At 39.5% G+C, this 14413-nt stretch overlaps 1 protein-coding gene across 1 annotated transcript in view; it reads right to left on the reverse strand.

Annotated features, from left to right (window-relative positions):
* Positions 1 to 889: 889 nt before the first annotated feature.
* The window catches only part of arhgef18b (Rho/Rac guanine nucleotide exchange factor 18b), a 49746-nt gene continuing 36222 nt past the window's right edge, over positions 890 to 14413 (reverse strand). The window contains exons 30-32 of the mRNA XM_088426283.1: positions 8374 to 8725; positions 5438 to 5581; positions 890 to 4563 (exon numbers count right to left, since the gene is read on the reverse strand). Of these exons, the coding sequence (XP_088282409.1) occupies positions 4262 to 4563; positions 5438 to 5581; positions 8374 to 8725 (798 nt within the window). The 3' untranslated portion in view covers positions 890 to 4261. The remainder of the gene's footprint in view (positions 4564 to 5437; positions 5582 to 8373; positions 8726 to 14413) is intronic.

Raw genomic sequence — 14413 nt, forward strand, 5'->3', positions numbered from 1 at the left:
AATACTTACACACTTATAGACCAACATACATACAAGGTAACACACACAAAAACAAATTACACACTAGCTAACACACAAAAACTGACATAAGCACACGCCCACAAAGATAAACTGACACACACACATTTAGATTGACCCACATTTCCACATATGCTGACATTAACAAACACACAAACACTGACACACTAATACACAGACAAAACATACATAAACACACATTGACTCAACACACTAACACACAGACACATTGGCGTACATGGACATATTCTAAATTAAATACATAGTCGACACAAACACACATAAGTACCCGCAAGTAAATGCACACACACTGAAACAGACTCAAACTTACACACACAGTCAGAGATAAAGATGCAACACACAAGAACACACAAAAACAAAGCACACATTCGATAACACACAAACCCTGACATACACAAACTCCCATGAAGACACTGACACACAGACATATACAAAATACAAAGACCAACAACACACATTTAGATTGACCCACATATCCAGACATTAACACAGACACAACAATGACACACTAAAACAGACAAAACACAAAAACATAAAATGACTGACAGACACACACACACTAAACAGTGACTCACAATGACACATGATAAATCAAATACTTACTGTAGCTCAACACAGCTCACACACACAAAGCAAAACACAGGCACACACAAACTTAGACCGACAGACACAACACACACAAAAAACAGCACATACTTGCTAACACACAGACGCACACACACTCCCACAAAGACAGACTGACTTGCAGACCCCCCCCCCCCCACACACACACACACACGAGACAGTGGGTGGTCGGGATGATATTCATGACATCCAAATAATGATGCATAATGACACGGAAGCGCCAACATTTAGCAGTTGCACAATTTCAGAGATTTACTTTCCAGTATTGTTGTGAAAACAAGACAAACACTGTTTCAGCACATTTTTTTTTTTTGTTTTAATACTAAAACTCGTCTAAGGCAGCAGTCTTGTGTTTACATGTTCTCCTAACCTCTTGCAGTGAATACAATCAAAATGATAGAAAAAGCAGTCGCTAAATACAAAGTCGGTCGTCATAAAAATATGCCTCGGAATCCAATCATTCATTTTCTCCCTTCAAGTATGCTACTATCCAAAGTGACTAGTGTCAAAGTTGGCAGAGGAAACAATTATTCGCGCATAAGAAAGGTCCAACAGAATAACAACAAAATAAAAAAAAAGATTATAAGTGTTTGTGTTGTCTTTGTTGGTGAGCAACTACTGTAGACAGTGATGCGACTAGCTACTGTTAAAAAAAAAAAGACAGTTTAACAACTCAGCGTTTAAGACTTGTGGAACAAATACAGCAATTTTTCCCTGTGTCTTCATGGGGAAAAAAATGCATATCATAAATTGACAGTTTTCCATAACATATCGTGGTGAGCGTGCCGTGAATACCATCTCAAATTTCGGAAAAAAACTTGTTGACCTCCGAATGTCTTTGTAATATCTCATTTGATTTGTGGATGTGGACAATTGAGAGAGCCCTACCTGTCTTGCCCATCCCTACCTGGGATTGATGGTGTGTTAAGACGTATAAATACGTCTTTGGGATTCAATGAGTTAAAAAAACAACAACAATGGCAGTTACTTGAAATTCATTTTGGGTTTGACTGGATGTTTTATGTGCCCTGTTGCCAAACAATCGCCTACGAGGACACTTAAAAAATAAAATAAAATGACTGCTTGAGCAGCAGATTTTGGAAAGCGCTTCCACGCTGATAAACTTCAGATGATTTCTGTTTTCGCAAAACAAAAATTGCGGTTTTAAGAATACGGAGCACAATTTGAGCCGGGAGAGAAAACGTTTTGAGTCAACACTTCCTGCAGGATGTGAGAGTCGGTGTGAAAGTCTCTTCGGTAGAGTGAAACAAAAGAATTTTGAAAACCAGGTCAAAAATGAACCAAAATTGGGTGGGAAAGTTTTGTACAAAAAAGTAATATTTTGGGGGAGGCTATCCCAATATCTTTATCTAAAAAGGGTGGGCCAAATATTGGGTTATTTCTTCAACTCCAAATTTGGGTTCAATAAACAACTCACAATAAACCCGTTTATTAGGTTATTCTGAACCAAACAACTTTCTACGATGTTCTTCGGGTTATCCAAGGCAATTTTGGGGGTGGCTTTACAATAGATAAACCAATGACATTTTGTTGGGGGGTTGGAACAAAACAACCCATATTTTGTGGGGCTGCCTTTTTTTTCCCCCTATTTGACACAACTTTTAGGGTTAATTATTCAACCAAGAAGTTGGGCTGAATAATAATAAACCCAGAAAACAACCCAATTTTTCATGTACAACCCCATTTATTGGGTTGTTTTGTGGTTTTGGATAAATATATGGATAAAACAACTCTCTGAAAAAAATATAGTCACATTTTTGGGGACCTGTTTTTTTTTCTTCCCAACCCTCCATTAGTCCCTACTTTTGACAAAAACTAATGCAACCCATATCAACCCAAAATCCCAAACAAGGCAGAGAAGGGACAAACCCAACTTTTGGGTTAATTTAACCCAAATGTGGGTTTTTGTAACCCCAATTTTATGACACTAATGCAACGCATATCAACCCAAAATCCCAAACAAGGCAGAGAAGGGACAAACCCAACTTTTGAGTTAATTTAACCCAAATGAGGGTTTATGTAACCCAAATTTTGTGATAACCCCTCCCATCTGACCCAACTTTTGGGTTGAATGAATAACCCAAGATGTAATCTAATTCATGTTTTTCCAATTTTCCAAATTTGGTGAAAAAGGGAACCACCTCACACAAACCTTTGGGATTATTCATGCAACCCAAAAAGTTGGGCGATATGTTTAAAAAAACATTTTTTTTAACCCAATATGAATGATTTTTTGACCCAACTGAGCAGTGACATATCAATAGTGAGTTATAGGAAGAAAATGATGAGCAGTGCACCTTGACTTCAATGCTACATGAACCCAAACGTGATAAAAACTTCATTTATAGGAGCTGATCTTACGTGATTTCTCTGACAGTCTAATAACACTATAATCAAATAGTCTGTACCTAAATGTAAAAATGAGCGCAAAAACTATGTACACAAATCGACACAATATATACACCTGACAAACGTCTTCCATCTTTAAGTTAATGGATGTCATGGGATGGACATCATGTTACTTGAGTCACAAGACTGACATCAGCTTTCTGCCAGCTCAAGACACGTCATTAGCAGTCAATCTCACACACACATACACACACACTTGCCAAAGTGGGTACCTTAGGCTTGAAATAAAAACGTCATGTTCCGACATATATCTCATATAAGATATAGACGTGACCCCATTCTGACAGAAAAATGATGAGCGGGACATGATGTGAAGGTGCGACTCCTACCCTGCGTTACTGCAGTTCAAAGAGGAAGCGAGAAGAAGTGAGGAATGCCTTCCAACAGCTTCAAGCTTGTCCGCAGTAATGACCTTCAGGCTTTGTCTTTGCGAGTCTCAGCATGACGGAATGACACTCCAGGAAAGTATTTCCCTTAAAGCGGCAGGCCAAAAATATCAATCACTGTCACAGCAATAATATTTGATATTATGGTTTGATGTCAATTCAGCTGTCTACGGTATAGCGCTTGTTCCACTTGCATTCGAAAAGGGGCTTTTGCGCTTAAATTTGATTGACAGGTGATTACTCTTGGGTGTGACGCCCAAGTCAGACTGAATAAACAGTACAAAAAAAATGGATGGATATGGGAGGGAGAGTAGATTTTATGAAATTAATTGCAAGCGAGTCAAGGTGTGGTCTCACGCATGTGCTGAATAGCAAATTTCGGGCTTGTCCAAGCTGGAAAACAGCACCTGATTGCAGATAAAATATTCCATGAAAGCATAATTAAAAACAGAAGTGACTAGAGGATCCAGACTAAGAGTCTGACATCTGTACAAAGCATTAAAAAAAGGACCATAAAGTCTAATTCAAGAGTCAGGAATGGAGTATTTACAGTGTGCAAATGAACCATCAAGCAGACAGCGTTCCGTCATTGGGGACTTCCTGCCGCGGCGCACGCCAAGTCTTCAGCACCTGGCAGTCCAAATCGCCGGCTTCCATCTTTGGATGGCTGTACTGTGCATTTCAAGAAAGCCCAAGGTTGCCACGCTTTGTTTGGGTTTCGAAGCCAGCTACAAGTAAAAAAAGACCACCGGGTGTCTGTTTCAAGGCGGTCTCAGCAGAGTTTAGAAGAAGATGACGTCTTCCTTGTTGAGGTCTTCGGTGTTGACGTTATAGGGCGGAGGCGGGAGCGGCATGCTGAGGCCCTGAACCAGCACGTGGGGGTTTGGGCTGAGACCTTGCGGCTGCACCTGGGCCGGGAAATGGAGCGACGCGACCGTGTGCGAGTGGGCCTGGATGGTGGGAGGCTGCAGCGGGGGGTGAGCGGGTGGCATTGGGGGCTTCTGGATTGTGGCAGGGTGGCCGCTGCTAGTGACGCTGGATTGACAGTCGGCTCCAAAAGCGTCCAAAGGATTTGGCTGATGATCTAATACATTTGATTTAGAAAAAGTACCAGTTAGAGTTGCTTCAATAGTACTGCTTTGTGCTCAAGTGTTTTTGGCAAATTTCCGATCGGAAAAGAATCGCCTCGTTAGCTTCAGTTATTCTCAAAGTATTCCGACCGCGGACCAGTGCCGGGGAAAGAGAGCATTGGCGCAAAGCAAATATCGACCTTTATCATCAAAATATTATGTTTGATAATGCACGGGAAACAACCGTGTGATTGAGAACATTTTACATTACATTATGTCTGATATTTTACATTTTTATGCAAAGATTGATCATACAATATACAATTTTGTTCACTCCTGGGAAATTCAGTGCTGACATTTCTTGTAACCCAAAATGAGTTTCCCCCCCAGCATTAACTCATATTTTGCAAGGGAGGAGGGTTCCATTGAACGTTCATCATATAATTCAGTGCTTTGTGTGAAAAAAATAGGTGCCAGTACACCCCTCGTTTAATTGTTGCAAAGTAAATCAAGCAGTGGGTAACCACAAGTCATTAAGATCATTATTTATAAACCTATAATAGACAATAAATAAAATCTGCTGGTTTTGAAACGTCGGAACACATTTGAATCTCACCTCATGTCTTATTACAGTATGACATCACATTCAAGTCGCCAAAGAAATCTTTAACCATTACGGCCCCTAATTTATTACTATTTTTTGTAGAGCAGTGTCAAAATGAGCGTGCCAGACCGAAATTAATCATTTGTGTAGAAAGACACACCGATAGATGTTTACACAGGGCGAGGCTGGGAGAAGAACAAAGATGGGTGGGGTCGCTGTTTGTGTGTGTAAAATTCATTCAGCTATGTTTGATTGCGGACGTCCTCGTGTGTGTGTATGTGTACCTCCGTGATGATGGAAGGCGGGAGGCAGAGGAGACGCAGACAGCGGCGCGTGCTGGTGGGGGCTGACCGAGCGCTTGGCTTTGAGGGCGTTGTCGTCCCGCGCAGATAGCTTCAGAGGGAGAATCTGCTTCATGTCCACCGAGGCTGAGGGAGGGACGAGAAGATTAAGCGGTTCGTTTCATTGTAAAATTGGATTCCGGCACTAAATTGGAGAAGCTTAGCTTCTCTCATTATTTGATAAAAGCACCGGGGACGACGCAATTCGGAGCACCAAAGTGATTCCAAAGAGCCACTTGATTGATAATGCTCTCTGACACAGTTTGGTTATCTGTCACAAGGCGATTCTTTTTATGTAATCAACAAAATTCATTATAAGTGCAAAAAACTATTATGGCTGTACTTAACTGAGGGGAGTTTTCTGTCATACAGAATTAGCAAATCAGCATACAGCTAGAATGACAAGGCAATGGGAAAATAAATCATGGAACTGGCTATAAGTTATAGGCAAAAAAAAGAAAAAAATCCAAAGGGGATCTAAAATGAGATTAGGCATTTGCCATTGTCAGATTCTAACAATATGATAACTTTGAGGAAAAAATATTACGGTATTAATGTTATTATTTTTTTCTTTTTCCATTGAACACAATCTATTTTATTTTCAAACAAAATGTTCAAACAAAATTTACATTAAGAAATGTTTACCATGTTTAGTACAAATAAACCCCCAAAAAATTATACAAACATTTTTCTTGTTTAATTGCTTTCAGCAAGTGAAGTTACTGTGATCTGTCACTGGTGAGCTATTTTAAAGAAAAAGACCTCCTTCTTATCCTCCATGCATGACAAGAAGGTAAAAAAGGCTTATTGAGTCAACTCTGCAAGCACTCGCGATATCATATCATTGAACTGCGCCGCGCTTCCATGAATCTCAATAAAGGCACACTAGACTGAAAAAAAATCCTCTAAAACAATAATATATTTTCAAAATAACTTAACATGTCTAATGTTAATTGGAACCCCTAAAATTATAGTTTGTTTGACTAGCATAAGCACAAATTTGTCCATTTTGAAGCCGTGTTTTGAGTGCGATCATGTAAGATCCAAAAAGGGTATGGAATGCGTGCTAAACGTCATAACTTGATTTCGATTGGTAAAGCTTCATCCAATCACGTCCCAGAAGTGAGTGACATAATCAAAATTCTGCATATTTATTGGTTCAGACACAAAAACGTGTCCTTTAGCTTGCTGCTTAGGTCAAAGGTGTTATGTCAAAGACCTCCTCCTTAACCTCCATGCGTGCCAAAAAGGTTAAAAAAAGAAAAATGATTGCCATCTAATTATTTTCAAGGAGGAGCTTATTTAGTCAACCCTGCAAGCAGCCAATCATATTTCAATGCCTCTTTGTTAGATTAAGCAAAAAAGAGAAGTTCTCATTACCGGTTAAACAGTAAGTGGTTATTGAAATGTTGACCTTTTAACCGTGGTAAACAGTCAATCCGGTTATCTGCCCAGGCTTACATTAAAAATGTATGTAATAACTTTGTTATTATTATGAATTATTAAAGAAAATTGTGAAGATATATATCTGAGAGTGATCATGGCCATGTTTTAATGGGTTCTCAAAGAAAACAAACAAACGAATAAAAAAAAATCCTTCAGATCTCAGCATCTGTTTGTGTGCAAATGTCACATTCTGTCTCTTAATTGATTTTAAAAATAAATTTCATAACTGCTTTACTTCTGCTTTAGATGTTTTTTTGTCCCTGCATTCTACAATGGTTCTGTTTGTCCACAGATCTAGTATGTTTTAATCTTTTAACTGCGAAAACAGCAAACGTCATGGGACTTTGAGTAATATTGCAATGGAGAGCAGTGCCTCTATTAATCTGCAGATGTAGGATCAAAAGCAAATATGAAAACCTTTTATGTTCTCATATCAAGAAAGCTGAAGAACAGAAAGAAACATTGCTAAATTAATACTTTATTGAATCCTTTAAAGTTGCAACTAACGACTGTTTTAATCTGTCCTTTGTCAATTAATTGATGAACCATGTTAAACACTTAATTTTTATCCCTTCATTAAAAAAAAAGACATTATTCAAATTCACAATGACTGTTTTCATGATTTGGTGAGAAAATTTGCCAAAAAATGTTGATCGTTGTTTTGAAATTTGCAAATGTTATTTTGAGTCAACACAATGTGCCTTTCCATTTCCCTCAGATTTACGCGAAATGCAAAAAAGAAAACTCACAAATATTAGAAAAAACGTTTTTACGCTCTCATAAGGTGGTTTTTTGAGATATGTCGAAATAAAAGAATTTTGCAAGTGGAATGGAAAAACTTTTCCCCCCTCATTTCCACTAGTCGTGTGACCCTGGCCGTACGAGTTCATGAGGAGTAACATGACCAGTATTCTTTTATCTTTGATTCATGGCTGCACATGAAGTAAAAAATAAGCAATTCGAACAACACCGAACAACTAAAATATTTTGAGTCACGAGCATATCTATATTTTTTTATTTTTAAGATATCAATTAATATGGTCAATGATTTGTTGTTGATTAATCTAACTTCTCGGCTCCTTTCAAAAAGAGCCTGCAGGTAAATCTAACGCTGTGGCTGACGAAGTATAAAGAGATTTTCTTTTATGTGGATAAATGGCTTCATAATTTTTTTTTCATGAGTCAGGCCCTTTAGATACGTGCGCACTTCAATTGCTCCGCTTACTTTTATTAGGAGTAGATGAGCATGTCCCAAAATAAACCTCATATTTCACTGTCCTTCTGGGAAAGCGAAAGTCTATGAGAATGTTAACGTCCTTCCAAAGAGTCTGGCTGACATAAGCACGTTCCCGTGGCAAATTTCTTATCAGGAGATGTCCTGTGGCTCACCTTGCCACATGCTGATTGCATCAAAATGGCGCTTGGCTGCTTACCAGTGCTGTCGGTGCGCTGCGAGGCCTTTGTGCTCTTCACTCCCTTGCCTTTGCTGCTGCTGAGGGCAGCCAGCTTGGTGGGTATCTGCTGCTGCACCCCCACCAATTTGTGCTGCTGGTTGGTGGTGCTGAAGAGGTGCAGCGGGACCTCCGTCTTCAGCGGCAGGGTGGAGGAGCTGCCGTCCCGCCGCAACGTCACCTCGGGCCGTTCCGGGTAGTCGGCCGGTGCCACCGACATGCTGCCGCGCGCCAGGGATTTCGGAGGCAGGGGCGTGTCGGAGAGGCCCGTAGAGATGCTGAGACCAGAGGATAAGAGGAGCTCTCCGTTTAGACTGCCGGACATGGGAGCCACCTGAAAGGGAAATGACGTCAACGATTTATCTTAATTACAATTTATCTTAAATGATTACTCAAATGTGGATAACACGAAGGCATTCCAGCATTACGTGAGATTTCATTTGGAGATGGGTTTAAAATCTAGTATCCGTGCAAAAACCTTTAAAAAAAAGATTGGATTATGTACATATACTGTAAATTCAGTAGGCTATTTAAATACATGATGAAAATGCAGTTGTGTGTGTGTATATATATATATATATATATATATATATATATATATATATATATATAAATATTCATATCCCTAGTATATGTTGCCCCAAATCATCAGGTTCCACAAAGTATCTCAAATGTCTTTTGAAGGATTATTAAAAGTCACAAACTCTTCTTCTGGATCATTGCATAGCTTTAAATTTGCATTCATTTTTCAGTTTTCGTTGGGCACAGGTCCTCAAACCTTTCCTCTAATGGCCGAAAATAGAAATACACCTATGCTGCAAATGGCCCCCGAGCCGTAGGTTGGACACCACTATTGTAGGTGTCATACTTTGTCTATACAGTGTTTTAAAACTAATTAATCTTAAATGCAGAAATTTGTAAGACAGTGACAGTATATGTAGTTTTCATTACAAAAGAATAACCATAATAAAATAAGAGCTTTCACTTCCTTTAAGCATCTTGACACTTTCACCTCTGTAATGCATCTGTGGTTAAGTTCTGTTAGGAACCAGAGGTGCTTGAAAGCACACATGACACACGTGTATTGTAAAGCGTCTGCGTGGCTCCGTGCCATTAGCGAAACGCAATCTGGAGAGCAGAAGGCGCATTTATGGGCCGCGGCGAGAATCAGAAACACATGCTGCGGCTTTCTGCTGAGCACACGCTTCGCTAAGTTTGCGGCTCGAGCTTTTGATGTGTTCTTAAGACGCTAAAGGACGACACACACAAATGGACAATCGCCCAAAATGAGAGAACATAATACCCTTAATGGTCCCTGTGTACACAGAGGCGTGTCTGCCTAAAGAGGCTGTTTAGACACGCAGGGCGAACATGTAAATGTGTGACGGAACAAACAGTCCATTGTACACCGAACTACAAAGAGAAAGTGAAAGATGATATGCACATGACAACTTTATCGTCTGATCTACACTGACCAAAAGGACCTCGCATCTTGCCTCCAGAGGTAAAGCCCCCACTGTCAACATTATTAATTACAGTGGAACCTCTAAGGACTTTGAACTTGCAGTGCAAACTATTTTTCCCATGAAGGAAATATTAATCCAGCCAAGTCTATTGTACTTGTTTTTAGAAGGGTCGCAGGTTGCTGGAACCGATACCAGCTGACTGTTTTTTGCTCGTGGGAGGAAGCCGGAGTACTCGGAAAAAAAACCCAAGGAAGCACGGGGAGAACATGCAAGCTCTACTCCTGGAAGGCCAGAAATTAGAGTGCCATGCCAGACCTCAGAACCCCAAACCTCAGAACTGTAAAGGGCAGTTTTTTTAAGTAACACTTTGTAAGTAACTACAGTCGGCTCCATAAATATTGGGACATCAAGACAATTCTCATCTTTTTGGCTATAAATACCACCACGATGGATTTGGAAAATGAAACAGACTTTGAGACTATTTACATCTAAATTAGGAGAGCTATGCAAGAATTACAAAAGTTTGTATATCCTCCTGAGACCAAGCCTATTCATTTGTGTCTACAGTTGACTGAGCACACAAGGACTTATTTTGGTAGCGCAAATGAGTACTACAGTGGGCACAAATTATTACGCTAAGTATCAGAAGGATGTATGCTGTCCACTTTCTAACTGACAAAAAGTAATAGAATAATAACTCAGGCCTGAGTCTGAAAAAACAAAACCAATCCATCAGAAAGACAGCAAAAACTAGGGGGGCCAATGTGGATATTTGGAAGAAAAAAAATATTGATTACTGATCAATCTTAGAGATTATAATCAATAAAATACTATTTGAAGCCTACCAAAGTATTTCATGGAGTGCCAATTATGGGCAGGATTTTACTATTCACTGAGCTGGCCAAGCTTATTCCTGTGAGTAGTAGGGGTCAACAATAATACATTAAAAAACAAAACAAAACAAAACAGGCAAACAAAACCTTTGGCATATTACTGAAACTTTTACAGAGCTTTAATTTGATGACATGTTGCATGATAACAAAAAAAAAAAAGTTTTCGGTTGTTTTGAATATCTATTGCATCCTTACTATATTTAATGTTTGGATGAGCTACAGACAAACTTTTATTGGATTAAAAAGAAAATCATGAAACTGTCTCCATATGGAAGGTTCAGTCCCTTTGTTGTGGGTTGTCTTTTGCTTTGCGATTTCCTTCTTCTTTACTGATTCCAGCAAGGACTTTAAGTAGATCCAGAAAGAAAACAGGAGGAAGAAATTCAATGGGATGGAAAGACGGAAGGGAAAAAGAAGCAATTATTGACATTCTACTTAACTATGGAAGCCCCCTTTTAAAATACTAACGTAACAATGTTGGGTTTAATGATGTATGTTTTCGCTACAGTCATTGGCTATAATTATATATTTAATGTCTAGATAAGTATAGGGCAGATATTACCCTAGGTTCAGCTTTAGTTTCTTGAAAAACAAGCAGAACAACAATATGCTGCCTGGTATCAAAAGAAAAAGGTCAAATAAATGCCGGACGCTTTTAAATGGGCCATTTTATAGCCCCACATTTGAGCACCCCAAAATCTTGGGTGGAAACCGGCGTTAATGTAAACCTTGACGTTTGCGGTGCAAAGGCCACATTATGAGCAATGATGAAGAATACATCCTGTGGAGACTCGGTGAGACTTTTACAAGGCGTGGAGGGCAAAGCCAATAGACTGTGACTGTGTTTGAATCCAAGCTCCAACAGCTGAGCATGATGGGAAGCCCCCAGGCACAGAGAGGCCCTTCACTGGGAAAAGTCGGCAAAAGTCCCTTGTTCAACCCCGCTCCCTCCTTCTTCAGTCTTCCTTCATGAACACCGGCTCGTCTTAGCACATAGACCTTCCATTGTTCCCCTGACAAGGTGACTGGCATGGCGCGGCCGAGGCGGCAGGTTTCCAGGGCAGGAAACGGCGCGGAAGCAGGGGAACATAAACAGCCCTGACTGACAGCACACAAACAATTAGCACTGGCGCTCTTCCAGAGGGTTCTGCTAATGACAGGCTTGTGCTAGCTAATTATACAGCCGGGTTCCTCTCATCCTGAAAACCGCTCGGATACTCCCAAATCATGCGGAGCCCCGCGAGAGCCTCGGTTGACGCTACACAATGGACTCTCTTGAGAAGGCCGACCTGCTCGAGGTGATCAGAGGTAACACGATCACCTGAGAATGAGTTTCCATGGGACATGTGAGCGGTGGCCGAGTACCATATTTTTCCTGAATATGAGGCGCAATTAACTCATTCGCTGCCGCTGACGGCTACAGATGTCAAATATCCTTTTGAACTGGGCTGGAAGGGAATTAATTAAAATTGGACCACACGATCAGGGTTTTGGAGGTAGATCACGAGTTTAAAAATAACCGCTAATAGATAGGTATTTAAATTACTTAAGGGAAAACATTGAAAGACGTCACTAGGGAGCTGAAATTTCACTTAGATGGTGACAACATGTCTAAGTTCAAAATGGCATGATCACTTAGTTATCACAAGACTGTGCCAGCCAATGGCAAAAATACTGCGAGAATATATGGAAGAAAAGGACCCAAAAATGATCAAAATGCTGCACAAGGTTTAACCATCTTTGCCACCAAAACAGAAAGATAAAGTGGTAAGAATGACCTCTAGAAAGCATTCAGAAAATGTTCCCACATTATGTGAAAGTTCAGTCAGGTAAACCAAAAACAAGTTGAGGCAGAAATAATGGGTGCAACTTACTGTAATTATCATACTATATCAACATGACTTTACGTCACTAGCAGGGCAAATAAGAAACTAATGCAACAACAAACATTCCTATAATTCAATAAAACAGTCACACTAGTGCAAATAAAAGGCTTAAGGTTGCACCTCAAAACATTCATACAACTTATCATTTGCGGAACAGATTGCTCGGCAAATTATGACAATACAGCTCATCACTGATCTAGCATAAAATGGAAAATATTGCCGTGAACTTGCTATGGTTATACGTAAATACTGTACAATTAGCCAGCAATTTCTTCAGTCATTTTTGATTGAATTGATAAACCCAATAAACATTTATTTAAAGATTTGATAGTGCAAAAAAATCTGACAAACGATAACACGTACAGATTTTAAAAGCTGTAAATTGAATTTAACCCATGAAAAAGCCAACAAAAAAAAGAGCAAGCCATAGCTTATGCATAACTTGCTTAAAGGCCACAATTGTTGTTCGCTACTACTGTAACGATATCCAGCCATTCGGCATCCTGCACTTATGCAAAATCTTCTATTTCACAATTTAGCGAATTTCCAAGTCATCATTTTTTTACCTGAGGGATTAATCAAATAATTTTGGTTTATTGTCCAGCCAGATTGCCAAGATACGTACGTCATAAATTACAGTACAGGATCTGTATGAATGTATTGCATCTGGCTTGAAGTCAGATTTTCAGAATCAATTATTTTAAATACTAAGTGTCAGAAAGGTTTTCACTTTGGAACAGATGCTTTAAACAGCCTGTAAAATCCCTGTGTTTGCAAAAGTCACACAAAATGTAGCGCTGTATTCAGTTGAGCAATTTTATGGAGTTGGGTTATTCTCAGGAGCATTTAACAACCAAGATTCCCTTCTCCAATCCTGTTGTCTAACACAGTTGTCTCTGTCTAAAAAATATTTTACACTTCTCACTAGAGGCTGGCGCGGAAATTGTCATCGTCACACGTCTAATCAGATTGCAGGATTTGTGTTGCAGTGTGAAAACGTACACTGTTGAGGCAATACCCGCAAAACCTCTACAAAAGATGGAGAAAAAAAAGCCAGATTGTCTCTAAGGCTCTGGTACAAATTTGACTGAATCAGTGAGGAAGAGGAATACATGTTTATTACTGTAGTTATAGGTAATATACTGAGAGCTTTTTCAAATATTTTGGTTCACTTGTTTAGCAAGATGACAAATGACTAAAAGTGCCTTTCAGTATTAGTAATTTGTAGTTGAGTGCAAAACACAAAATATCTTTGCATGAATTCAATTAGGGTTTCAGCCATTGAAAATTTTTGGTATTCTGATATCCTACAGAAAATGCGCATAAAAAATTGAGTATTTGGATAATGGTACTACCAATATGGTACTACTTCATATGGTACTACCGATGTCTACATAGTCATACAATCTAATATTCTGTCGGCCTTGAAAGATGTGTCAAAATGCTCGAAATCGGCTGGCACTCCAGGGGTTGCCTTTTCAGATAACGCACGGCACTGAAAGAGTTATTGCTACAACCCGAGCCACAGGTAAACACTGACATCAAGTGCCATAAGCGTCAGCGTGATTAGGTAATTTATTAGCGGCCTGAATTGGCAATTGATTCAGAAAAACGTAGTGTTGATATCAGGAGCCGGCAGCAACGGTTGCAGTGGAAAGACTAAACAAGCTCTTACACCTCGACATGCTGCCTTGAACTTCAAAATAAAAGCACTCTAAGGTGTTGGTGTTCATTTATTATTTGGTAAAAATAAGGTTTATTTTGAAGTTTATTCAAA

Source organism: Hippichthys cyanospilos, chromosome 10 (assembly GCF_059441005.1).
Source record: "Hippichthys cyanospilos isolate Australia breed blue-spotted pipefish chromosome 10, RoL_Hcya_1.0, whole genome shotgun sequence".
Lineage (NCBI taxonomy): Eukaryota > Metazoa > Chordata > Actinopteri > Syngnathiformes > Syngnathidae > Hippichthys > Hippichthys cyanospilos.